Source organism: Ochotona curzoniae, unplaced genomic scaffold (genome assembly GCF_017591425.1).
Source record: "Ochotona curzoniae isolate NIBS_2020 unplaced genomic scaffold, NIBS_Ocur_1.0 contig_4612, whole genome shotgun sequence".
NCBI lineage: Eukaryota > Metazoa > Chordata > Mammalia > Lagomorpha > Ochotonidae > Ochotona > Ochotona curzoniae.
In genome coordinates this window covers 2,182,802-2,210,329 of record NW_024466343.1, presented here as the reverse complement: position 1 = coordinate 2,210,329, position 27,528 = coordinate 2,182,802, and the positions used below count along the sequence as shown (strand labels likewise).

Genomic DNA, 27,528 nt, shown 5'->3' with positions numbered 1-27,528 from the left:
GACCTGCCCCAACCAGAAGTGGGAGAAAGGTTGCAGAGACAATGGTGCAGCCCCAGCATGGTACCACAGGAGGTGGAGAGTGTTGAGCCAAGAGTTGGAGCTGTGGAGAACACAGTGGAAATCTGACATAAGAACCCAGACCTGGAACTTGCTGGAGGTTGTGGCACAAGTGGCTGCAAGCAAAAAGTTGTGTACCAACTGCAATAAGTAAAAATGCATTGTAGACCTGTGAGTGACAGAGCTTAGAAACCTGCCCCAAGAAGAAGACTCTGCTAACCAGAAGTACAGTGATCAAGAGCAAAAGAAGAGACAAAGGCACAATGAGTATTACCGAAAACTCCCCTGCAAAGGAGCAAAACCCTTTGCCAACCTCAGAGTTAACTGAGGAAGACTTCAAGACATAAGACTCATTTTAAAGATTCTGATAAAAATGAGAAGCTCATGCAAGAGTTGAAAGAATTTAAGGAAGCAGTAAAGGAAATCAAGGCTGATATATCAGAAATTAAGAACACAGTAGAGCAAATTACAAGTACAGTGGAGAGTCTCCAAAATAGAATGAAGCAAGCAGAAGAAAGAATCTCAGAATTGGAAGATATTTCCTGTCACCATGGGGAAGCAAACAAAAAGCTGGAAGTAGAGCTGGATCAGGCCAGAAAAAGTATTCAAGAATTGAAAGACACTATTAAGAGGCCAAATATAAGAGTTATGGGAGTCCTGGAAGGTGCAGAAAGAGAAGCTGAGTTTGCAAATGTATTTAATGAAATAATCAAGGAAAATGTCCCTAATCTGGAGAAAGAATTGGGAAACAAGATCCAGGAGGGTCACAGAACTCCCAATAGGCTTGATCAAAAGTGATCTTCACCACGACTTGTGATCATCAAGCTCTCTTCAATTGAACATAAGGAAAAGATCCTTAAGTGTGCACGTGAAAAAAATGAATTGACATATAAAGGAATGCCAATTAAGTTCACAGGAGACCTCTCACAGGAAACTCTACAGGCAAGAAGAGAATGGAGTGACATATTCCAGATTTTAAAGGAAAAAAAATTGTCGGCCTAGGATAACATACCCAGCAAAGCTTTCTTTCGTCTTTGAAAATGAAATAAAATTATTCCAGAGTAAAGAAAAGCTAAAAGAATTTGCCTCTTTCAAACCTGCCCTACAAATGATACTTCAAGATGTTCTCTTGACAGAGAAGAGGAATAGCACCTACCAAAACCAAAGGCAAACATGAAGAACACCCCAGTAAAATGACAACAGAAGACTAAACCAATGAACAACCCATTCCTTAAATGACAGGACCAAAGTACCACCCATGTATATTTAACTCTGAATGTAAATGGCTTAATCTCAATCAAACATCATAGATTAGTAGACAATAAACATCTGTTTATTGTCTGTAAGAGACACATTTCAACAAAGATCAGCAGAAACTATATCACATGGGTTTTGTTGTTTTCTGTTGGTTTCATCTCTTCAAAACACTTTCTTCTGGTTAAATCATGCAATGACTCGTAGATCATGCAGTGGCATCATTTTCTTCAAGAAGGTTCTTGATTTTCTTTTCTTCAGCTATATGTTAGTCATTTAATAGTATGTTGTTTAACTTCTTGGTGTTGTTAATTTCTTTTTTCTCCTGGATGTTGAGTTTGTTTTGTGGCTCTTCACTTAAGGGAATGTATAGTAGCTGTGTAATGGAGACTGTCATATCTAGTAACATGTCATTTAACTTCATGGCATGGTAAATTTCTATTTTTCTTTCTATTGTTGATTTGTATCATGACTTTTCATTTGAGGGGATGTACAGTAGCTGTGAAATGGAGACTAACATCCAAATGTGAGGATGCAGTGTGGTATGCATTTCTGTTTCCAGACAAAGATGGACTTACAATGAAACTGCTTACTATATCTTGACAATAGGATTCTGGACTCTCTGCCATTGTCCATGCCCACAATGATGGACATATGACTGAGTATGAAGAATTATATGTTAGTAATGATATAAAGGAACTAGGTAGGGGGGAAGAGAATTGGGGAGGGGATAAGGGAATATGGAACTGTATCATAAAATGATAGCAATAACAATAAAATGTAAAAAAATAATAAAAAAAAACTGGGTTTTGTAGAAGGGTGATGGTCACTGCAGTAAATAAACACATTCACAGAGATTCGTAGGCAAAGGGTCTGGAGAAAGTAAAAGAAAGAGAATACATTTAAGATCCTGAAGGAATGGGCCCGGCGCAATAGGCAGTGGCTAAAGTCCTTGTCTTGAACATGCTGGGATTCCATATGGACACTGGTTCCTATCCTGGTGGCCCTGCTTTCCATCCAGCTCTATGTTTGTGGCCTGGGAAAGCAGTCAAGGACTGGCTTTCGGAAGATCTTCCTCTCTGTCGCTCTTTCTCTTTGTATACATATATATATGCCTTTCCAATAAAAATGAATAAATCTTTTTTTAAAAGATCCTGAAGGAACAGAGCAAAGCATACAGACTCTAATCAAGGTATAATTTGGTGCCCTTGGTGACAACTTTACGAGTAAAGCCAGAGGGAAAAGATTAGAGCTGTATCATGCAGGGCTTTTATGCCATTCTAAGAACTTTGGCCACTGTCATAGCAATTACTGAAGTGCTTTCTGTATGAACTTAATAAAAACAAGCTGTTGGTGGAGGATAGATCTTGGAGGGTTGCACGTGAGGAGAACAGACTGTTAAAATTAGTGAGATAGTGTCTGTTAAAATGCACATTCAAGCACAGAAACTGATAAGGCAGAGTAGCTGGCTAGAATAAGGCTAGAAGAACGCTGGTGACTGAGTGCGTAATAGACCAGTTACTAAGATAAGGCATACAAAAGGGAATTTGAAAGAGGTGACATTCAAAGTCAATTGTGGCATAAGTTAATGGGCCAATATTTAACATTATAATTGTTTTATGTCTACTTCCCAAGCATTGAAGATGAGATGTATTAAAAGCATATTCGATTTTACAGTTCTTTGATGTAGATCATAAGCAGTCTGACTCACATTGATTGTTGGTTCATTGATTACATCACAATATCTTTTTGCATGTGGTACAGGTTGTTTGAGGTTGAAATAATATTACAATTTGCAGGTACCATTTTTCAGATTGACATCATTTCATCTTAAATTCAGGCAAACATGTGGTATTTAACCTTTTGGGATTGGCTCATTTCCCTTAGCATAATGGTTTCCTGTCGGGCCTATTTGGCCACAAAGAACTGCATTTCATTTTTTTAAATAGCTGAATAGTATTCCATGGAGTAGATGAACAAGTATTCTGCTGATGGGCATTTCGGTTGCTTCCTAGTTTTTGCAATTATTGATTGTGCTGCTATGAACATAGGGGTGCATATTGGTTTCTGGTGTAGCAGGTGTTTACCCTATGTTATTCCGTAGTGGGTTGGGAGAGGAGAGAAATCCTCCACCTTCTTAGAATATGTGAGGAAGATGTTAAGTATAACTTATCAAGACTATAACAGGCAACTTATTGATAGTAGACTCGAATCTGCATTAGACATTAGCAAAACTATAAATACATACAGTGGGAACCAAGAGCAATCCTGATAGCCTCTTAACAGGAGGTCATATGCACGGAGCAGTGGGGGGACCCCAGAGTGGAGCAGGAGGATAGGAGGAGGCTAGTATCCCAACCCTGGAGACTCCTGGATTCTCACCTAGGGACTATCAGTATGGGCACCAAGGGCAATATCCCAACTGCCAAGGAGACCATGGGAAACTGGAATACCCTCATAGGCCAAGAACTCTGAGGTCATCTGCTCCCTTTTGGATCTCCCACACGGGATAGAAAAGCCCAGATCCTTCCTCATAGGATCTAATGTCATTGGGATAACAGCTGGGAGCCCTGAGCGGTCCTCAGAAACAGAAGAACAGTAAACTTCCTTCAGGTCCTGGGAGTGGAGCTTTCTCTGGTCCATACTTAGTTCCAAGTTTGGATCCCCATTCTCTCTTGCAATGACTATCAGGGTCACTCCGGAGCCCCCCCCCCAAAATTAGATACACAGAGACTGATAAGAAAAGCTCAAAACAGGCAAGAAATGGTCAGCCTGGACTCACATACACATTACTAGGTAGGGCACAAAGACTAGTTATTCCTCACTAAGGTATTGAGGATTTGTATGTATACCTCACCTAAAACTGTTCTACGTTTCAATTGTTAACATATACTTTGTTAGAATTATAAGCCTGTTTGGACTATCCCAAAATTCGCCAAGTTCAGTAAAATCATGCTTCAATACTATAAACTGCTAAATGTAAAAATGAAAATAGACTCAAGACAGCTGAATAGTACCCTATAACCATTTTAAAGTGTATAGCATCTGGTTCTGTATAAACTAAAACTGAAATATCAAGGAAGTAACCACAGGATGTCATTAAGAACTTACATTTTCTAACATATTGGTCACTCAATGCTATGTCAATTAACTCCATAATATTGTAAATTGCTGTTGAGGTTTTGTTGTGGCTCTTCACTGGAGGAGATGATATTCTGCCAGCTCTGCTTTCAGAACGGGGATAATCTCCCAAGGAAACTGTTGAAACTATCTGGACAATAAGATGTTGGACTAGAGATGCATAGATGCATAGTTCATGCTCACAATGAAGGAATCATGCCTTGTTATGAACTGTACTGCTGCAACAATGTGGAGGAATCCAACATAGGGAGAGGGCATGAGAGGGGTTGGGGGAATCCCAGAGTCTATGAAACTGTGTCATAAAATGCAGCAATAATAAAAAAATGAGATGTAAACATATTTGCTTATTTTTAAATTGGATAATTTTCTGTATTTCTGAATTTCTTTTATTGGAATGGTTTTCATCAGAATCACAGAATGAGAGAGAAAGAGATAGAAACTGCATATGCTAATTCCCTTTCCAAATGGCCATAAAAGCTAACCCTGAACCAGGCAGATACCAGGAGCCAGGAACTCCTTTCTGGTCTCCCATATGATGACAAGGGCTAAAGCAAAGATCTGGCTTATGAACAGAGCAGTCAGGACTCAAATCAGCACTCTTGAAATATGATGATAGTTTCATAAGTGGAGGATACTGCTTACGTTGTACCATACTGCCTTCCCCTGTGTTACTATGATTCATGAGGTTCCTACACGTTCTGCATGTAATTACTTATAAGTAACTAGCAAGTATTTTCTACCATTCTTTAGTTGTGTTCTTGTTTTGTTGACTGAATCTAATTATTTTCAATGGTGGGTGTATTTTAAAAATACTGCTCATTCGAATCTGTGAATACAATTCATATTTGAATATTTTAAACTCTCTTTGATTTTCAACATTGTTTCATAATTTTCATTGCTTTTTCAAAGATCTTTCACATCTTTAAGTTATATTTATTCTTATGCCTTTTGCAGTTATTAGAAGCAGAATTGTCTTTTTTTAGGTAATTTAGGATTAATGTATAAAAGGACTATCATTTCTTATATTTTGACTTTGTATCCTCAACTTTGCTGAATTTATCAGTTGTATTAATTTTGTTTTATTTTATATTTGGTGCAGTGTGATTTTCCATGTAAGACTGTGTCATTTGCAAACAATGGCAGCTTGACTTCCTCCTTTCCAACTGGAATGTCCTTCATTTCTTTCTTATGACTGATTACTCTGGTTATATTGAATAAAAAGTTGTGAAAGTTGTCATTTCTGTCTCACTCCAGAGCTCAGAGGCAGGGCACTCAGCTTTTCCACATTCAGTGTGATAAAAGATGCTGATTTGTGTTTCCTTTAATAGTTTGAGATAGATTCCTTTTCCACTTAATTTGTCCATTTTTTTTTCTACTGTGAAGGGATCCTACATTTTATCAAATGTTCCTTATACATTGAGTGAAATAATCATGTGATTTTGGACTTCATTCTGTTGATTTGAACTATCATATTTGTTTATCTCTTTTTATTGAAGTATCCTTTCATTTCTAAGATGAATTTTGGATAGAATGAGCAATCCTTTTGTTGTGCTCTTAAATTAGATTTGATAATAATTTGTTAAGAGATTTTTGTATCTATATGCATCAAGGACATAATATTGTAGCTTTCTGCTTTCACTGCAGCCTTGTCTGGTTTTGCCCAAGATAAATTTTATCCTAAAATCTATTATTTCTGATCCAAATACTCAGATAGCCATTATGACCTTTGTCATTGTTTTTTATATTTCCGACAGCTACCTTTTTCTATCCTTTCATTTTCTGTCAATGTGTATGTTTACTGGTGAAGTAGTCTTATTCCTCTATAGGTAGCATATGATTGTGTCTTTATTGATTCAATCTGTATCAACTGATAAATCTAGTCCATTTATATTGAAAGTTTATTTTTTAAAAATCTAGTCCTGTCATTCGTAAACATTTCTTTTTTTTTTTATTTATTGTTGCTTACATTGTATTATGTAGTACAGTTTTATAGGCGCTGGGGATTCCCCCCACCCCTCCCATACCCCTCCCCCCATGGTGGATTCCTCCACCTTGTTGCATAACCATAGTTCAAGTTCAGTTGAGATTCATTGCTTGCAAACACATGCCTAGCATAAAGTTCAGTGTCTTATTGTCCAGATAAGTTCAGTGGCCTCTTGGGGAGACCTTCTATGGTCTGAAGATAGGTCTAACAGAGTAAAGATCCGGTCAGTTAAAAGCCCCAACAAGGCCTCAGTGTCAATATACAACATTATGGAATTAATTGACATAGTATTGGGTAAACAATATGTTAAAAATAATGCAAGTTCCATTCTTCGAAACATCTGGGTTGAGACAGTATCAATGACAGGTTCAAAAAATAACAAACAACCAAACAAAAATTACAGGTTAAATCAAGGCAAACATGTGGTATCTAATCTTTTGGGATTCACTCATTTCCCTTAGCATTATAGTTTCCAGTTGTGCCCATTTAGCCACAAAGAACTGCATTTTGTTTTTTTTAATAGCTGAGTAGTATTCCATGGAGTAGATGAACCAAAGCTTTCTTATCCAATCTTCTGCTGATGGGCATTTTGGTTGCTTCCATGTTTTTGCAATTACTGATTGTGCTGCAATGAACATAGGGATGCATGTGGGTTTGTCGTAAAACAGGTGTTTTGGATATATTCCTAGGAGTGCTATTGCTGGGTCAAGATAGACCCACATCTATCATCATACACCAAGATCCAATCTACATGGATAAAAGACCTAAACCCACATCCAGATACCTTCAAACTCTTGCAAGAAAATGTAGGAAATACCCTGCAAGACCTAGGAGTAGGTTCCGACTTTCTAAGAAGGACACCAAAAGCAATAGCAGTTGAGAACAGAATAAACTTGTAAACATTTCTTTTGATCGCTTCAAACATCCTTTGTTGTTCCTTTTCACTTGCTATTCTTTGTGGTTTTGTGTTTTACCATATTAACAAAGAGTATTTTTTCTTTACATTTCTGATTCTTCAGTGCATATCTGATTCTTTTAGGGTGGGAGTGCCAAAGGATTTCATACTTTCGTACATTTCACAATCGTAGCTATCTTTATTTTACTTCTGGATGAAGGACTTCCTAAAGCATCATCTCTAAGACTCATGATGAAGTTCTTGTTTCTGCTTATTTATTAAACTTTTTTTCCTTCACTTACCTAGGGTAGCTTCACTGGAAATTGTTTGACAAGTTTTGGGACTGTATTATTTCATTTCCCTCTTCCCTGTAAGGTTTTAGTTGAAAAAAAATATCAAGTTAGTCAGGCTAAAGTTCCTTAAATGTGTCTTGGAATTTTTCTCTTTCAGGTTCTAGAATTCCCTTTTGTGCTTTTCTTTTGATAATGTGGCTATAATGCATTCATGTCCTGGCAAGGATCTTTTCTGGCCATATCTATTTAGGTATGATCTTGCTGCACATTAATGCATATAATCACAATTAAGGAAGCTTTCAGCTATTATTTCATTAGTTTTCTGTCTTTTTTCTTTTTATTCTGGAATCTTCAATACTCAGGTATTTTCTCATTTAATGGGTTCCAAATTTCTCAAAGGCTGTTTTCTTCATTTTTAAAAAATATTTTTTCTTTTTCTTTTTTTTTTTGTCTGAATGGAATATTTACTACTTTCATAATCATGTTTTTTCTTCTGCTTGACCTAGTTAACTATTGAGACATTTGACTATATTTTTTTGCTGAGTTCTTCATCACTAAAATTATCGTTTGATTCTCTTCAAAAATTGTTATCTATTTAATTAATTCTCATTCATAGCTTCCATTATTTTCCTGATTACATTAAGCCATCGAAAGTCTCTTATCTTTAGCTGAGATTCTTTTTGATCATTCCTTTGAATTCTCTAGCAGTTTTTACTCAGAGTGCATTGCTAAAGACTTAATATGTTCCTTTAGAGGTATCATCTTACCTTGTTATTTCAGACTTCTTTTTTTACCCTATGTTGATATCTGTGTATCTGTCAGGCCAATCGACTCCATTTTTGAAGTGCAGCTTCTTTGCCAAAACAGTTTTTCCCGAAGCCTTTTTCTTCAGTCGTCAATTTGGTAAGATCCTTTGACTCTTGGTCCACGTGGATCTGTGTCGTGGTCTCTGCATAGCTTCTTGTACTGTAATTAATGTCAGTGATGGCAGCAGGAACATGGGGCACTTGTTCTTCATATGAATAGAGCCAAGCAGCCCAGGAAGCAATTCTGTGAGGGCTAAAACTCTTAAGGTTTTCGGAGCACAGCTTGCAGTACTAGTGACATTCTGTATGCTCAGACAGTGGGCTGCAGCCCGAGGGATAGAGCCAGGATCATAGCACTGGAAGTCTTCATTCTGAAAGATTCTTGAATCAGGGGCAAGGCCAGGGTTGTGGGAGCACTGAAGCAATCTTGGTAGGGTACACAGTCCTAGTATTAGTTGATGCAGCTGAGTCCAGGCTCATGGAGAACCTGTCTTTAGTTCAAAAAGAGTCTGTATGTTTGGCAGTAGCCTTCAGGAGGGATGGGCTGGAAGCAGAGCCTTGGATTGCAGAAATACTAAGCAGCAGCCCTGGTGGGTGTGTGTAGTTCCTAATGAAGGCAAGCATTGTACTAGGTGGTAGAGGGAAAGGAAATTGTGACAGAAGATTAATCAAAAGTTTGATAGGGCAACTAACCCTAATTCTAACTTCCTGCTGGTAGAATCTCCCTACTTTGCTGCACTCCCATCCCCTTGTAGGCAGAGTGCTGTGCACACCACGATGTTAGAATCACAACTCTGCATGGTCAACTTGGATTTTTGAAGCACAGGATTTTTGAAGTACAGTCATTTTGAGAATGTGATAAAATGACTATGAGGACCAAGGATGGGGATGTGCAGGAACTTGTATCTCCTGGAGCCATGTGGATTCCATTATTGGTTCCTTTCTCAAGAGGCCCCACACTGCCACAGCCTGTGCTCTGAGATAGAGGGAAAGACTTCTAGGAAGTGAAGAGTGAAGCTACTGTGCAAACCTCCAGGTGACTCCCCTTAATATGTGAGTACTCTGAATTCCCTGTGTGGTCAGAACTGCTTGGCACAGGGGCTGTGATGATAAACTCTGCTGTGGCTCTTCTGTTGACCCTTTATGCTGCAATCCAAACTCTCCCTGGTGCGAGTCTGGGTTGGCAGTGTGCTTTATGCTCTGAACTGAGGTCTCTGGGCCCTACAGCGCTGCTATATCTCCCTTATTGAGTTCCACAATTTTCTCCTGGGCATTATCTAAAAATAGGTATTCATTTTCTTACGATTATTGTTTTGGTTTTTCTCTATGGAAGAAATGAATGTTAGACACTTTTACTCAGCCAGTTGGGAATTTTTTCTTTTGAGTAGCTCAAAAATCAATGGATTTTAATTGCGTGTGGAAAAGACTAGACTGCATGTAGAAAATTCCTCTTGCAATGTGTCACAATCCTGGGAAGGATACTTCATTACATTCACAAGTCTATCCACATCCAAGAAAAGATATTCATATAAGTTGTGAACACCAGAAAATTACTTTAAAATGATGTCTAGATCAAAGATCAGTAGCTTAGATAAACAAGGCCCAGCATATTACAATAGCACTGTAGATATTACTTAGGAAGGTAAAATTATTGGGAATAGTAGTTTTTAATGCTTCATGATGGCAAAATTTAATTTTGTGTATAGAGAATCAAAGCATCAGAGTCACAAATCTAAAATGTTCCTATTCTTATGCTAAATTTTAATTTTACTGTTTAAGAAAATTCTACCTATTTCAGTGGTAGGTCGATCTGTAATTGAAGTTTAAAAGGCCAATTGCTTTAAACTTGTAATTTGAAATTAAAACCATATTTGAAACATTCAAAGGACTTGAAGTGCACATGAATACAAATTCAATTATTATATTTATGGGAATAGGATAAGTGCTTGAGAAGTTTGCTATACCGCATGGTTGGTGCACTGAAAAAAGGAAGTAAACATGTATAAATGTAGTTAAATATTCATGCATTTAACTAAGTTGTAAAACCTTCATTCAAAGTAATTATATGAGCATATTAATGAGATTTATTAAGTCACATGTAAAGTCGTAAAAGAGAAGGGTTTAAAAAATTGTGAACAAAAATAGCCCTCAAGTTTTTCCTAACATACAAATTGCCATTCAGAACACATCTATAATTTAAGAAGTTTAGGCTTTGCTGTATGTTTGCCAAGTCATTAAACTGAACAGTTTCATCACATGCAAATGTGTTTCCTCTTATTATCAAGGTAGTTGTAATGGATGAATGAAATATTTCACATAAAGTTTTAGCAACATCCTTTATTATTCTTCTAAATAGATGGTCAGAGAATTTATTTTCAGTTCATCCAAGGACACAAGTTTTAAATTCAATCCCCATATACCATCTTCGATACCAATTACGTTGGTATCAATGTTTCGACCAATGTTTAGAAAAGTAATTAAAATACTAAAGGTAATCAGTATAACTTACCAACACCTTAGGCAATGCTGTCATACTCTTCAGGTCTTTACCAGACACAGCTGTAAACTTCAGAAATGAGGCACAAAAGTCAAGAAATTAAGTATTAGGCTCCCAGAGCTTTTTTGCTGTCATTATTTCTGTGCCAATATGTCGCGCCAAATGACAGGAAAGGACTTAAAATACGAGGGGAAGGGAGAAGCTGAGCATTCCCCCTAGGGTAATAGTCATTTCATGAAATGTAGCTGTGTTTGTGTCAGAATAAGCAGAGGAATGCAATCCTGTCTAGGCAGAGTGGAAATAAAACCCAAGGGAGAGCTCACCCATTCAGTCTGTGTGATTTAGAAATGTGTTATGATTAGTAGACACCAATCCACTTTTCCTGAGTTCTTTATTTGAAGACTAAAAACATTGTCTCAAAGAAAAAATATAAAATAAACATCTGAATAATTATAAAAAATGTTAATATGTCCAGTTCTTTTGAAGACTGCTCTTTTCATGGTAGCACTAGAGAGAAATAAGTATAGACACAGAAGTCCGTGTGTGTGTGTGTGTGTGTGTGTGTGTGTGTGTGTGTGCTGACAGAGATAAGAGATCTGGGAGGGTTACAAGAACATGCAAACAGAGAGAGGGTGAAAGAAATCAGATTACAAAACCTTAACAAAGACAAATTCAGAAATGCAAGCTGTGGGATTAAACCCAAACATTGAGAAAGCAAACAGGAAAAGGTGACATTAGAATACAGAGACCTAGCGAAGAAAAGTGATGAGATAAAAATAATTTTTTAAAAAGATTCTAGGAATATATATATATATGTTACATGATTGTAGATGGACATTATACCCTGGAAGGTCATCGAACATGGGATTACAATTGATTGGATAATGGTTGTACGAGAACAACCGGATGGATACCTTTGGTATAACTGATTGGATATCATTTGTAGGAGAACAGTTGAGTGAACAGAATGTGAATGAGAACACTTGGTAGAATATACAAAACAAAAGAGTCCCAAGCAAAAGTATGGAAACAGTTGATGGGTTTTGTTGGTCAGCTCGATACTTCCTCCCTTATCCCATCTGACCCTCAGTGTATAAAGTCTGATGCCACTAATAAACGTCAGCTTTTGACTATCAATCGGAGTGCACAAGTGTTATTTTTATCAGCTCCATAGACCAAGTCCATCGTTGTGGGACAGAGACACATGATTTTCAAGGACTCAAGAATCAGAACTGCAAAGCAAGGAAAGCAAGAAATGAAGATAAGAGAGCAGCATTCAATTTAGTCAATATTTATTGGCCATCCACAGGGAGCACAGCAACCTACTAGAACCTAAGTGGAAATAAACTCAATTTTTTCCCATTTTAGAATGGAGAATTTCAGGTCTGTAGAGCTTCCTGGGACTAAGGAGTGTGACTGCAGACAGACCCACGCCATCGTCTGGCCCCAGAGTTTGCTTCCATTCTTGCCTCTTTAGACTGACCTGAATGCTTGTCTTGCCCTCAATCCAGGGAGGGGGAAAAAGAAAAAAAAAAAACACAGACAAGGGTGAAGTATTCTATTTTTGCTTTGTTTTTTGTACTTGCAACATCAGGTCTAAAACAAGTGCTATTATTAGTTACAACACCATGTTTCTCTAGAAACCTTACAATTCTGGAATGTAGAAGTTTAAAAAAGGAATGCCAAAGTTAAAGAGGAAGACTCCATCAGAAAACTTGTTCCTTAGGCATCCCCACTCCTATGCCCTGACATAAGTTGAACCTAAAATTTTCATTATATAATAGACATAAAACATGTTATTTGGTGTAAAAATGGAAATTCATGAATAATGTTGGTAATACTTTCCATGAATATTTGATGATCTTGCATATATGATAATGTACAGTATTTTCAAAACAAGTCTGTTTCAGGATTTAGCCTATAAATGTCTTTGGGATATCAGAGTATATATATGCATAACTGATCAAAATGTTACTTGTAGAAAGAAAATATAGCTTATTGGGACTCAGAGTATTCGCAAGATAAAAATAAACCAAGACTTTATGAGAAATAGAACCATTGCTCGTAGTGGGTTCTAAAAAGTGTGCAGGTAAGGAAAAGACACAAACATCAAAATTCACTATACTTCATCAGCAGTCTACATATCAAATTCACACCAACCCATCTGGCAAAGTTAAGAAAATGGCATGTGGCAGAATAGCACTGATCACCTGCAGCAGCAGTCATAGCATGAGACTCTGCTATTTATATTAATATGACTAAGAAACCTACAATTCATGGGCAAGACCAGAGTAGCAGGTGGACACCAAACAACACAATATCTTTAAAAGGTAGATTCTACCTTTCTCCTACTCCTATTTCCCCCTCCCCTTAGTCAACACAAGTACATGCCAGGCTAAACATATCTGTAAATCTTTGCACACCAGGGCAAACTTCAACAAACTTTTGGGATGCCAAACTTTGGGGATGACCTTGATAAATGGACCTTAATACGACAGATGCAGTTCTCAAGTGAAATGTAGTAGGGCAGAACATACTTCAACTTTTGATAAACTAAAATATCACTTTACTAAAGGGATGATCCCACAGAATGGCTTCATATAGATCCTGTTTTAGGTGATGCAAGCTGCAAAGGTAAATAATAATAATAATAATACATTCCAAGGTCAGATCAGGATAGTGGATGCTTGCTTTGCATCTAATTTTTTGGCTCCAGTTTATTAAGTAATCCAATTTGCATCCATACTAAAACCTTGGCTTCTCATCTTTGTCTTCTACTCTTCCCAAAATTATGTGGGGGAAATCTTTGGGATTTTGACCCCCCTGTGTGTCTACAAAGCAGCTATATCTCAAGATTTCTAATATCTGAGATTCAGCCTCTCATCTGACTTTGGGAATCTATGCATGACTTTGCCCTAAGTTTTGTAGGTTTCCATTTGAATTCTTGCTCTAGAAGTTTCATATTTCTCTACATCCTTACAGGGAATATTTCTTGATTTAGGCTTGAGAGTTTTTTACAGAGCAAAACTGCATTACTATGAAGCTGCTGCCAGCAGACAGCTCCCCTAGCGACACTTTTGGGCTTTCTGTTTTTTGTTGTCTAGTGCTTGCCACAGCAATGAACATTTTGGCCATTGGTATTTGTGAATGAGGGACTAAAATATTCATACATTTACTCAGCATTTACTAAATGTGTGCTTGTTTCACACACTGGCTGTGTTAATGCTGGAGCTGAGAGGTGAGAAGACACAAACCTTATCACCAAGGAGGAAGGTGTCCTCAGGAGAAATAAATGAAGGGGGAAATGTTGCCAATTATGAAATGGAAGAAACACAACAGGCACAGGAGATACGGAGCCAGGGTATGAAAGTTGAGATGATTGTTAAAGGAGATGAAATTGTCCTGGACTCATACAGGTGAAAAAATGGATACGGGATAAACTAGATAACCAGTAGATCAAATTGGGAAGGGACACAGGTACCCCAGTGCCAGGAAGAAGGAGCAGCATACACACAGGTCTAGCATGATGCATATGCCAAATAATAACCTAGCATGCTTTGTTTAGGATCTTCAACTTGTGGTGTCAAACTGACAGCTACGATTTATCTGCAGAGTCTATTAGCTCCTGCTTTGCATGGAATTCGGTGAGCTTTATTACAGAAAAAATAATAATAATAATAATGTGGAGAAAATACTAGTTGCCATATAAGCACAAACAATCTTTAGCCACTAAACGGTTTTACTAATCTGGGGTGCATTGGACCTAGATATTTATATTGTGTCACTGAAAACGGAATAATTTCTTCTGGCTTTAGCCGGTCCTGGTGTGCACAGATAATGACCATGACACATATTCCATCATTTCAGATATTTTTAGTTGTAATTAAAGATCCATCTGATTCTGAGCTGTGATACTTGTCCTTATAGAGAAAACATTAATCTGGAGGAAAGAAATAAGCAAATAGACTATGTGAAACTGTGATAATAAAGGTGCATTCTTTTTAAAAATATTTATTTATTTATTGGAAAGTCAGATTTACAGAGAGAAGGAAAGACAGAAAGATCTTCCATCCACTAATTTTACTCCCCAAGTAGCCACAATGGCCATAGCCGAACAAATCTGGAGCCAGAATCCAGGAGCCAGGAGCCAGGAGCCAGGAACATGTTTTGGATCTCCCACATACATGCAGGGTCACAAGGCTTTGAGCCATCCTCTACTGCTCTTCTAGGCCACAAGCAGGGAGCTGGATGGGCAGTGCGGCAGCCAAGATATGGACTGGCATTTACATGGGATCGTGGCACATGCAAGGCAAGGACTTAACCTACTGGGCTATCGCACCAGGCCCATGCACATTCCTAAAATCTTACAACATGGAGAAGAGAGAACAAATTTTTCCCTGGATGGCTGGAAAAGTCTTCATTGAGTGGATAGTAAAAAAAGCTTGCATGACAAGTTGTAATTTTGAGAGTTGGTAAGTTGGGGTTTTTAATTTATCGGGATGATACTCTGCCGGCTCTACCATAAGACCAGAGATGGTCTCCCCAACAAGCCGTTGAACTTATCTGGACAATAAGATGCTGGACTCTATGCTTGGTATATGCTTGCAATGAAAGAATCTCAACTGAACTTGAACTGTGGTCACGCAACAAGGTGGAGGAATTCACCATGGGGGGAGGGTTTGGGGAGGGCTGGGGAAAATCCCAGTACCTATAAAACTGTGTCACATAATACAATGTAATTAAAAAAAAAAAGAAGTATTCACAAAAAGGCAAACAGTTGGATCATTAGAAACCCTCTACTAACCTTTGTCTCCACCCAGGCATTTCCCATCTGCTGGAGCTGCTCATTCCCTCTAGTATTGACTCCCCTGATGCTCACAAAACAAGAACCTTCTATTTTTCACTTGAGTACCAAGTATATTCTTGGTGTAGGTTTCTGTGGACAGCAGCAGAAATGTATCTTTAAGACACTGGTCTTTTATTCCAGAGAAACTCGCAGTCTAATCATACTATTCATAACAGACAAATGAGTGATAATAATGTGTGTGGTCTGCTCAGTTAAAGAAGTAAACATAACAGTGTCTGTAGAATGGATGTGATTAACTCTTCTGATTGGGAATGTTTATGGCATTCTCCTGCCCTTTGGTGATGTGTTCCAGTGGCTCCTGTTTTTCTTCCTTCCCTAGCCAACACTGACTGCTCCCATCTGCAGCTTCCTCCCACACTCCAATGTGATTGTTTAATCAGGCCTTTGTTCAGATCTTTGCTATGTTTTTTCATAAGTGACTTCATTCCTACCCATAGCCTCTCCTAACAGTTGTGTCAAACTGGTTATTTAGTGAAGACCATGTGTTACCAAATATGTTATTTTTGACTCCTAATGTCAACCTGTCCCTAATGAAACAAATCCCAAATTGAATCCAGCACATTTATCTCTGAAAGCACCCCTTCTTTGATTGCTGCACCTATCTCTGAGAGGCCTGAATTTTTATAATTAAAGGACCTTGAAAAAATTGTTATCCTATTATTTTTCTCTTTGCAACAGCCCATGCCTTACCAAGTTCTCAGTAGTCTTAAATCTTTTTTATTTCCTGTGTCAACTATTATTGCTAAATCAGTCCCTCATAATCTCCTGCTTGGCTAATGACAACGGTCTCCTGTTCTGTGTCTCTGCTTCTAGCTCATGTTCAGCTTTTTCTGTTTCACTATCGAACTGATATTTCTGAGAAGTCTGACGTATCCCACACCATCTCTGAATTTCAGTGCCCCCATGTTCCTTTTAATTTTATATTGGTTTAGCCCCTTAGCAACACAGACAAATCTCTCCTGCTGACCTTCTTGGTAGCTTCATCTGTGGTAATGTGTCTCCAGGAATTGTCCAGGAATTCTAAATTGGTTTTGTATTCTGCTAAACATCATGTTATTTATTTCTTTTGTGTATAGAAATATGCTTTCATCTACAATTCCTCTGCCAAGTGTTTCTACCTGGAAAACTTTAGATTCAGCTCTCAAAATTCATTTCCATGTACTTATCCAGGCAATCTTTTCTTATCTCTCCCTCTTAAACTGCCACTTTCTCCTCTAGAATTCTTCTAGACCACATGTCTGCCTCTATTATTGTCATTTATACAATCTGTTTTACCTGTGAAAATACTACCAAGCATAGCAGTTAAGATGGACCCAGGTCTCAGCTCAGCTGCTTCCCAGGGTGAACTGGGAACATTGTGTAACTATCTGGGTCAGCTTCCTGATGTGGAAACTAGAGCATAATTGTAGCTGCCTGCCATACAAAATTGTCGCTAATTTAGTGCTTTAAATAGTACCTGTTTCAGAGTGGCTATTTTACATGAACTTGGTTGAGTTGTTGTTGTTGTTATTATTATTATTATTATTATTATTATTATTATTGGAAAGGCGGATATAAAGAGAGGAGGAGAGACAGAGAGGAAGATCTTCCGTCTGATGATTCACTCCCCAAGTGAGTGCAATGGCCAATGCTATGCCGGTCCAGAGCCAGGAGCCTCTTCTGGGTCTCCCACGCGGGTGCAGGGTCCCAAAGCTTTGGGCTGTCCTTGATTGCTTTCCCGGGCCACAGGCAGGGAGCTGGAAGGGAAGCGGGGCTGCCGGGATAGAACCGGCGCCTGCATGGGATCCCGGGTGTGCAAGGAGAGGACCTTAACCACTTGTGCCACCGCGCCGGGCCCAAATTTGGTTGAATTATCAACCGTGTCTTAATGTTAGAGTGTTTGGTGACTTTTTCATCTCCATTTTCCCAGGACACAGCATGGTGTCTGATACAGAGCTTACAAGACAAAATGCTTGTTTAAAAGAAAAGAGATGGAAACTTTGGCTATTTTTTTCCTTCCTCTAATACCAAGTGGATTGGTAGCTTCCACCTGGTATCCTTTCCAACACTCCTTACATCTGTTTCTGTTTGTAGCAACTGTCACTGATCTTTTACTTAATAAAGACACACAAATACACAAAGTAACCTAATTGATGAGTATACTGCTATAAACAAGACAACTTTCATCTATCATGGGCCTTACATTCTGGCAGTTGACACAGATATTAAACAATAGTGCATTAGTTATTAATTATAAATGTGAAATACCTACTAGAAGAGTTGGAGGTGGATGTTTCTCTAACAAAACACATTTAATACATGATAAACAAAAGGTCATACATAGCTAGAATAGGATCATAGAAGAAGCTGAGCTAAAGAACAATTCAGGCAGTGAACAGCATAAGACAGGAAGAAGTTTGACACATGTAGGTTTTTAGTTCTCAGTCTGAATTAGAGTTACAGCTGTTATCTGAGTGCCTTAGAAAAGAACTCTTCCACAGGTCTCGGATTAAACTTTCTATCTTGTGGAATACCTGTTCAAGAATCTTCTGTGAGTCTTCATGCCTACTGAATCATATATAAAGTGCTTGGCTGTTTCTTATGACCAATACAATTTGTTCTCCCATAACACTCAGCATTTATCTATCATAAATGATATCCAATATGGGGAATTTGATACTTTCCCATGCATCCTTTTATCTTTCCCCATTCTCTCATTTTCCCCTCAGGTATTTTTTGTTAGCAAAATTCCTTTCTTCTTTACTCCAATCCATGCTTGTTGCTTCACAAACATTTGTTCTGTGTGTAATGTAACTTGACATTTTCTATTCTAATCCATTGTATTCTATTTCAGTTTTTAAAATAAACAAGAAAGCTGTAACTCACCAAGGATATTTCACAACTGATGGCTCTTGAAAGCTAATTGAAATACTTTCAAGATGTTCCCAACATCTATGATTCCTGAAGGAGATTACCTTGGTTAAGTCTGCTTTCTCCCAGCAGTAGAACCCTCTATACCAGGAATGTTTGATTATTGGGCATCTGAAGTCTCTGTACAGGATGGTAAAACTTTATAGGAACACATGATCAGTGAAAGAGTTAATCACATTGATTCAGGTTACCCTGAGGATACTTTGTAACACAACTTGATTAGAAGGAGATATCACACTTTGCTATTTTAGTCATGCCATTGTTCTACATTGAAGTTGGTTATTCAAATGGCCTATTCTAGATCACATGTTGGACAAAGATAAACATGATGAAGTATCTGTTTCAGCAATAACCTGGAAAAATCTTCAGATAGCAAACAAGCTCAAGGCAACCAGGTGCAGCTGTAGCTCTTGTTATATAGTGAGTGTGCCTTTGCAGATGGATTTGCATTGTGATTACCCAAAGGGGATATTTCAGGGTTTTGTAATAGCCACCCTACAGAGTAGGCACTTTTTAAACTTGTTGTAGTGTCTTGGGAAATTTTTCAAGTGGAAAATTTCATACTTCATCATTTCTTCCACTTTTACCACTTGTAATCACCTTTGTAACTTCAAAGCCTGGATCAATCTTCTATCATGTATAAATGTTCTTCAAATCTTTGTCTCCATTCCCAATTACCTACTTGTATTTTGTTTTTCTGTATCACCTATTGACAACTGGATGTAGTTGTAAAAAATATCCCTCAATATCTGAATTTATCATCCGCAAGTGAGTTTATTGTTTTCACTTTAAATCAACTCCCCTCTCTCCATACTACCTTGATTAGAGAATGGCCCTAGCATCTTTGTCTCAATCAGAGAACCCCAACAGCCTTTTCCTCTTATAGAATCTTTGTCTCAATCAGAGAATGCCAACAGCCTTTTCCTCTTTTCCCATCTATCCTGGCACTAGTACTTTTGACTTTACATTTTACACATCTCACAGATCTGCCTGCTTCTTTTCAGCCTCTCTGCTTCCCCTGGGGTCCAAACCTTTCAAGAGTTCTCTTGTCATATTTTCCAGCATGTTTCACACAGTGGCTGAGTCATTGTGTCACCATGTTGCTAAACCCAATTGGTTATTCACTATTCTAGTTGGGAATGATTCCAACAGTGACTACATGAATTTCTCACAAGATTTTTCCTGGGACACAGTGACTAATTTTCAGTTCCAGTATCTCATGTGGACATGATTCAAGTCTTGGCTGTTCCGCTTCTGATACAGCTCCCTGTTAATGTGCCAGGGAAAGCAGTGGAGGATGACTCAAGCCTTTGGGCCTCTGCACCCATGTGGAAGACCCAGAAGAAGTCCCTGGCTCCTGGCTTTGGACAAGCCCTGTTTCAGACATTGAAATCATTTGGAGAGTGAGCCAATAGTTACAATCTCTCTCTCTCTCTCTCTCTCTCTCTCTCTTTCTCGCTCTCTGTAATTCTACCTTTCAAATAAATAGATAAATATGGTGGGTCTCAGGAAGGGCGTCTCATGCCTGGATCCCAGACAGCCGCCATGTGCACATGGTGAGCCGATCCCCGGGCCTGCTGGGTTCTGGGGACTGCTTCCTTCGGGGTGAGTAGACTGAGGGGGGAGGCCGCCGGGACTGGGCAGGTCCGGGACCCACCCGCCACCTTCATGGGGCGGTGAATGGGATTTGGGAGGGGTGCAACCTTGGGCCTGGGTTATGTAAATCTCCAACAGCCTCCTGGCAGCTGGTGGACGGGGCGTCTCATGCCTGGATCCTGGATGGCCGCCATGTGCACATGGTGAGCAGTTCCCTGGGCAGCCAGTGCACCATTTGGTGCCAGGCTGCGCCTACTGGCCGCCCGGCTGGGAAGCTCTGGGGATATGGTTCTTTGAGTCACTGCTTAATTAGCTCCAGGTTGAACCCATTGTGCTTCTTGGACCTGAAACAGGCAGTAACTCTTCCTTTGTAAAACTTGTAATCAGTAATAATGCTGAGCACCAAATACCAGTCCATACAGAAGCTATGGCTTGGGGCTTGTCCTGCAAAAGTAGCTCCAACAGCTGGCTAATGTGTCAACTGATAAGGGAACAGAGTAGATCAGGCACGACTGAGCAAACCTTAGCCCACAAGTAAAACTAGAAACCAGGAAGGAGCAAAGGTCATGCCGAGCTAGGCTCCTGTACCTACTGGTCTGCAGGAGCCAGGAACGCTAAGCCACAGTGTCTAAGGCAGAGTTCGGGGCAGGGGAGGAACTGTGCCAAGCTGAGTCAGAGCATCCACTGGCAGGCAAGTGATCTATGGCTGGGAACAGACCCGGTTGGGGAGCAAAGGGGACAACCCTAGCTGGGCTGAGGTTCCCACCAAGGGGCGTGTGGCCTGGAAGGGGGGCTGCGTTCTGATCTGGAAACAGTTATAGTCTCCCTTGGCACAAGTGTGGACTGGGATTGAATGCACCGAACTGGGCCGGACCCCAACATCCCCTGGTGTCCTGGAGGACCAGGGCAGATGTGAGATGGACTAGGCAAGGTCTCAAACCCCTACTGAGCCATGTGTGAGCCATACATGGGTATGGACAAACCATGGCTGGGCTGGAACATCCAACAGCAAGAACCAGATTGGGTGGAAGGCCAGTCAGGAAAAGCCACAGTTCCTGCTATGACAGGAGGTGATTGAGTAGGGTTGGCTCATGGACCCACTGGTAAGTGTGAAACCTGGCATTGGGAGAGGTTCTGATGGAGGAGCCTGGACAACTCCTCTGGCAAGACACAGACCCGGCAGGTAAGCGCAAGAAACAAGATAGGAAACAGCCCAGAAAAGGCCATGGAAAGCTACCCACTGACATACAATTGGCAGACGTGGGGGCAAGACCAGGCTGAATCTGTCCACGTCATCCACTGGCAAATCCAGGCACCAGTGTGGGTCGAACCAGGTTCGGTCACAACAAAGACTAGTGCACAATATGGAATGCCGAGGTGAGGTTGCCTGTACCGGAAGGGACCACAGCACCCAACCAACATGAGAACAAGAAAGGAAGTGGGCAGAGCCGGCAGGGGAATAAGGGAGGGTTCCTTTGCTGGACAGCTACTTCCGCAGGAGAGCATAGGCTGGGATGGGGGCAGACCAGACTAGGCAGAGCTACCTCACCTGTGTGCCCCCTGTGGACTAGATCAGGGAAAAGCTGGGCTGGGCGGATTATTCCTACTGGTGCAAACAAAATTAAAGTGGGTGAGGGTTGTTTGGGCTTAGACGCAGCATCAACTGGAATCTGGAAGTGGGAGAGGCCTGGGAGGGAAACAGTGGGCTCATCCCTCTTGGGCTACCACTTGCACAGGAGGACATAAAACTAAGATAGCGGCTGGGAGTTGAATGGGGTGTGGGACAGACTGGATTACTGCTATGCTTACTGGCAAACCAGGGTAGGGGGTGGGCCTGGTGGGGGTTATTGTGGGTCGCTCCAACTAGGCTGCAGCTCCCACTGGTTTATGTGAGGGCAGAACCAGGCTGGACTGCAACACCCATTGGTTCCAGTGGAAGTCGGGACTGAAAACAGAACCAACCCAGGCATCGCAACCACCAGCTGATTGGAGCAATGGACGGTGCCAGGCCCTGTACTTGTTAGCACATACAAGAAGTTTCTTTGGAGATCTTCCTAATCTAAATGCTGGACTCAGAACCCTAACGAAGAAAAGAGAGAAGACAGAACAGGGCAACCAACCATCTCAGTCATGATGGACTATGTCAATCAGTAGATTTTTCAAAGACCTCATAGTGCTTGGAGTGGCAAGATTGACAGCGATTCATAACTGTGGCAAGATCAAAACCACTTGAGCAAGAACCTCAGAGCATGCCCTACATCCGGGACCTGGGGAGGGTGGGAAATTGGGTGGGCCTTCTCCCTTAATACCCCCCTTTAAACATGAAGGTAACAACATGGAAAAAAAAATAAATAGATAAATAAATATTTTTCAAAACAGCTTTCTTGATTCATCCTCACTAAACAATGACCAACAACAGTACAAATGTTAGTCATGAGCGACTGTTGATCATACTTGACAAGCAGATATATTCTAAAGCACTTTTAAGTAAAGCAAAGTTTGAGATGAGCAAGACATTTCTGAAAGAATGATTCCACAATTTCAAAAGCCAAAACTTCAAAATTCACCTGTGGGACTATGCCTTAAGTATCCAGAGGCATCCTGAAGCCTTTGCTACTCCTTTAACATGTTTCGCTTTATGGAGCCTTGTGTCTCTGCTGTTTTTTGGTTTTTTTTTTTTTTTCAGATTGAAGTAGTCTCTTGCCTCCTGGGAATTTGTTCAACTCCAATGTTCCTGTTTCCTGGGATGGCACAAGAACAATGCAAATTTTTCAACCTGAATTAAACCCTTCTGTCTCCAAGAGACCATGCCATGTTGTCACTTATCTTCATATTGCTCTGAACACATGATATCATTCCTATTCATGAATGTGTCTCTGTTCCCTAATGGACTGTAAGCTACTGAACGCAATGTGCCTGATAAATGTCTAGACAACTCTAAAGAGGGACTAATTAAGATAAAGGATGGGGGATCCTTCTTTCTTTCCCTCTTTCCCTTCACCTCTTCTCTGTCACTGTAGTATAAGCTCAGGATCTCTTTCATAGTCTTTGTCTCTATAGTTTGGAAAATGTCAATTCTAAAAACTATAATCACATATTAGAATATATAGCATTTTAAATTTCTTATGTATATTATCTTGGAAACAGCAGGGACTTCTAGTTTTGACTCTCCTGAGTCACTAAAGGGTTATGTGCTTGCATCAATTTACACATTTAATCCAGCTTTCTAATGTAAAATATTTAGACATTGCATGTTCAACCTCTTCCTCTGCTCTAATTCTATAGTCTAAATTTGAGGAAAAAAATACATTTGGGAAAAATATTCAATTATCCCCCAGTTTTAGACAAGAATACTTTGGGGTTACAAAATTATAAAATAGTTCATAGTTTTATTATTATCTTATTATTTCATTATTATTTCCTCTTTCCAGGCTCTGATTTTCCTCAATAACTCAAAATCAAATAGTAAGTTCTAGAATGTTTTAATATATCTGCAAGCTAAACAAATGTGGATTCCAGTTTTGACTTCAACATACAAAATACTTTGTTATTTTTTTCTTTTTTAAATTTTATTTTTTAATATTAGTTACATAGTTAGTAGAGATGCATGTCCATGTGGACCTCTGAGTAGGATGGGGAGGGTCCAGGTATGGAGGAAGGTGAGTGAGGAAAATGTTTTAGTTCTTTTTTTCTTTCTTTCTTTTTCTCCTTCCTGTGCCCAGGGGGGAGGAAAGGGGGACGTGCTTCTTGCTGTCAAACTACATCAGCGGGGAAAGAATGGAGACAATCATTTGATGTCGCCTTAGAGATCTTGATGTACAGAAGAGTGTTCTGGGGATGCTTACTGAGTGGTCTTGATAGTTCTGAGAAATTATCAGCACCAACGTGGCTAAGAAAATCTTTCTAGGGACTGTTGACTGACCTGGTCTAATTCAGTGTATCCACAGACCTAGATATTTGCTATAAAACCTTGCCAAGTGTTGTTTAACCTATTCTACTTTCTAGCTATTGATGAGGTAGTCGATGTTCTCTGTTGGTTTAAGCAGGCTGTTTTGTCTACGATCATGTGCACCTGGGCATAGTCTCCACTGCATGGGCATCAGCAACTGAGCAGTCCCACTCCCAACACATGCATACAAGATCGCATATTTTGTGATTTTCCTTAAGGCCAGAGTTTTGAGTCAAGTAATCAAATTGAGGAGTCCTCTAAGAAACCTCAACTGTAGTGTCCTCAGACTTGGTGCTTGTTTGCACCAGCTAGAGCAGGGTCAGGTTCAGTCTATCACCTGCAGGGTCAGGTTCATGTCTATCACACATATTGGTGAATGTAGCTTCCCGGTCAGTTCTGTTATCTCACATGAACCTTTGGGTATTACCGCCTAGCCCAGCCCAACCTGCCACTGGATTGGCCCTCACATACACCTGGTTTGTATGTCCTGGGAGTTTCTGTGGCCTAGCTTGACTCATTACTCATCCCATCTGGCACTTAGCTCAGTCCCGCCTGCACCCAGATCTGGCCCACATGCAAGCTGCCAGGTACTATGACCCTAGCCCTTGCTCTGGTGCTCCCCAGTGGGAACTATGGCCTATCAGGGGAATCCTATCTAGCCTGGCTGGCTCACACCCATTTTGGTTCTTGCATGCCTCAGTAGGTGTTGCACCTACCCAGCCTGGTGTACATGTAGGCCAATGGGTGCTATAGTACTGCCAAGCGTGGTCCACCCCCAGTCCCAGTTCTCATGCTCATTAGTGGGGTCAGTGGCCAGCAGAGGAGTCCTCAGATTTCTCCTGCCAGGGTCTTCTCTAGGCTCGGATCTTGTGCATTTCAGCATGTGCTTTAGCCTAGCACAGCCCAGCCCACTCACAGCTCCAAGTCACATGTGAACTAATAGGAATATGATTCATTGAGTACTTTATAAACATTGACTTGCATAGGAATAAAAAATGAATTCCTTCAACATTTATCACAGAAAATGACCAAGCTTTTGATCACAGTGCAAAAGTTTAATATTAATTGGTTTTGTGTTGCATTTACAAAAAACTGAATATGATTTCATTCATCCTTTGCTCTTTCTAAAGGTAATCCATGAAAGTAATGAACAGAAGGATGAAATTCAGCATGAGAACAGGAACATCTCAAACAGTGGGCATCATCAAGTGGCCAGAGACAGCGAGAAGAACATTATCGGCCCTGGCCTATTCTCCATTCTGCCTCAGGCTGATCCTGGTGCTTGTTCTGATCAGCAATATGAGAAAGCAGTGGAGAAAAATGCAAAGATGTTTTCTGACTGTGTGTTTGACAGCTCATGCTTCATGGAAGTTTCAACAATAAGCAAGTCTTCCTCAATGTAAAAATAAACTAGTAATTAGAAAACATCAGTAAAACCTTAGTCAATAATAATTTATGAATTCCTAATACATAAAACCAATTTCACCAGCTGCCCACATCAGGGACTTTGGGATGGCTGGGAGGCTGGGTGTGGCTTTTCCCTTTATCCCCCAGATAAAGGAAGGAAAAAAGAGAATGTCAAAACAATGGGTTCACTCACTTTCCTCTAGCCCTTGACCCTTTGCACCTTAATCAAATAGTAAAAACTATCAAAAATAAAATTTATGTAATTAAAAAACTAATTTTATTACTTTTACACTCTATGATCAACGCTACGAGTCAGCTACAGCAAATAATACCTCATTTTACTGTTACAAGTAAAAAGCTGGCAGAGCTACTCAGGGACTCAGATCACAGCTCCCTAGCCCTAGGCAATGACAACAAGATGCTCATGCTCCTTCAAACTTACCAGTAATGTAGTTCTAATTTTCATTGCAATATTAGGATGGCCGAGTCAAACTAAAAACGTATTCAAGATTAAGGGACACTACTAAAACATCAAATATAAGAATTTTTGGAGTTACAGCAGGCACAGAAAGAGAAGCTGGGCTTAAAGATGTATTCAATGAACTCATCAAGGAAAACTTTCCTGATATGGACAAGAAATGGGAAACAACATTCAGGAGGGGAACCAAACTCCCATTAGGATTGACCAAAAGGGATCTTCACCATGACACATGATAATCAAGCTCTCATCAGCTGAGCATAAGAAAAAGATCCTTAAATGTGCACTTAAAAAAATCTATTAACATGTGGAGGAACCCCCATCGTACTCCTACTGACCTCTCACAACAAACTCTACAGGCCAGAAGAGAACAGAGTGGTATATATTCCTGCTTGTGAAAGGAAAACATGTGAGCCCAGAATACCTTAGCCATCGAAGCTTTCCTTTGTCTTTCAAAATTAAAGAAAATCCATTCATAGTAAAGCTCAAAGAATTCACCTCTTCCAGGTCTGTTTTACAAATGATACTTGAAGATGTCCTCTTGACACACAAAAAAATAGCACCTACCAAAATCAAAGACAAATGTGGAGAATATCCCAATAATATGACAACAGAAGACTAATCAAACAAAGAACAACCCATTGCTAAAATGAGGGAACCAGATGACCATCAATCCATTTTAACCCTGAATGTAAGTTGCTTAAACTCATTAATCAAACATCATAGACTAATGTACTGGATACAAAGCCAAAACCCATCCCTGTTGTCCTCAGGAGATGCATCCAACCAACAAAAATCAGTGGAATGTATATCTCATGAATTTTTTTTTGTTTTATTTTCGTTTCTTCAAAACATTCTTTTCTCATTAAATTCTTCACTGATTCATAGGTTAGCACCATTTTCTTCAAGAAGTTTCTTGATTTTTCTTTTTCATTTGTTCAATGACACATTGAGTAGCATGTTATTTAACCTCATGATGTTGTAAACATTTTTAACTTAATTCCTGTTGATTTTGTTTATGACTTTTCATTTATAGGGGTGTATAGTAACTATATAATAGATACTATGATATTCAGATGTGATGATACAGTGCAGTATTGCATCTGTACTTTGAGACCAAAGATGGATTCCCATTGAAATCGTTAAATTTATCTTGAGAATAGGATACTGGACTCTCTTTGCCATTGTCTGTGCCACAATATCAAGATATATTTAAACAGAATAATGATAAACTTATGACTGTTTATGAAGAACTCTACTGTTTTAATACAGGGGAAACCAGTGCATAGTAAAAGTATGGTGATGGGTAAGGGTAATCCCAGAGTCTATAGATCTGTATCATAAAATAATGAAGAATAAGAAAAAAGATTTATTTTTATTGGAAATACAGATTC

The 27,528-nt window shown here is 39.5% G+C and overlaps 1 protein-coding gene across 1 annotated transcript in view; it reads left to right on the top strand.

Annotated features, from left to right (window-relative positions):
* Positions 1-25,660, top strand: part of PTGER3 (prostaglandin E receptor 3) — a 170,273-nt gene extending 144,613 nt beyond the window's left edge. Inside the window, exon 3 of the mRNA XM_040987208.1 lies at positions 25,380-25,660. Coding sequence (XP_040843142.1) covers positions 25,380-25,652 — 273 coding nt within the window. The 3' untranslated portion in view covers positions 25,653-25,660. The remainder of the gene's footprint in view (positions 1-25,379) is intronic.
* Positions 25,661-27,528: the final 1,868 nt, after the last annotated feature.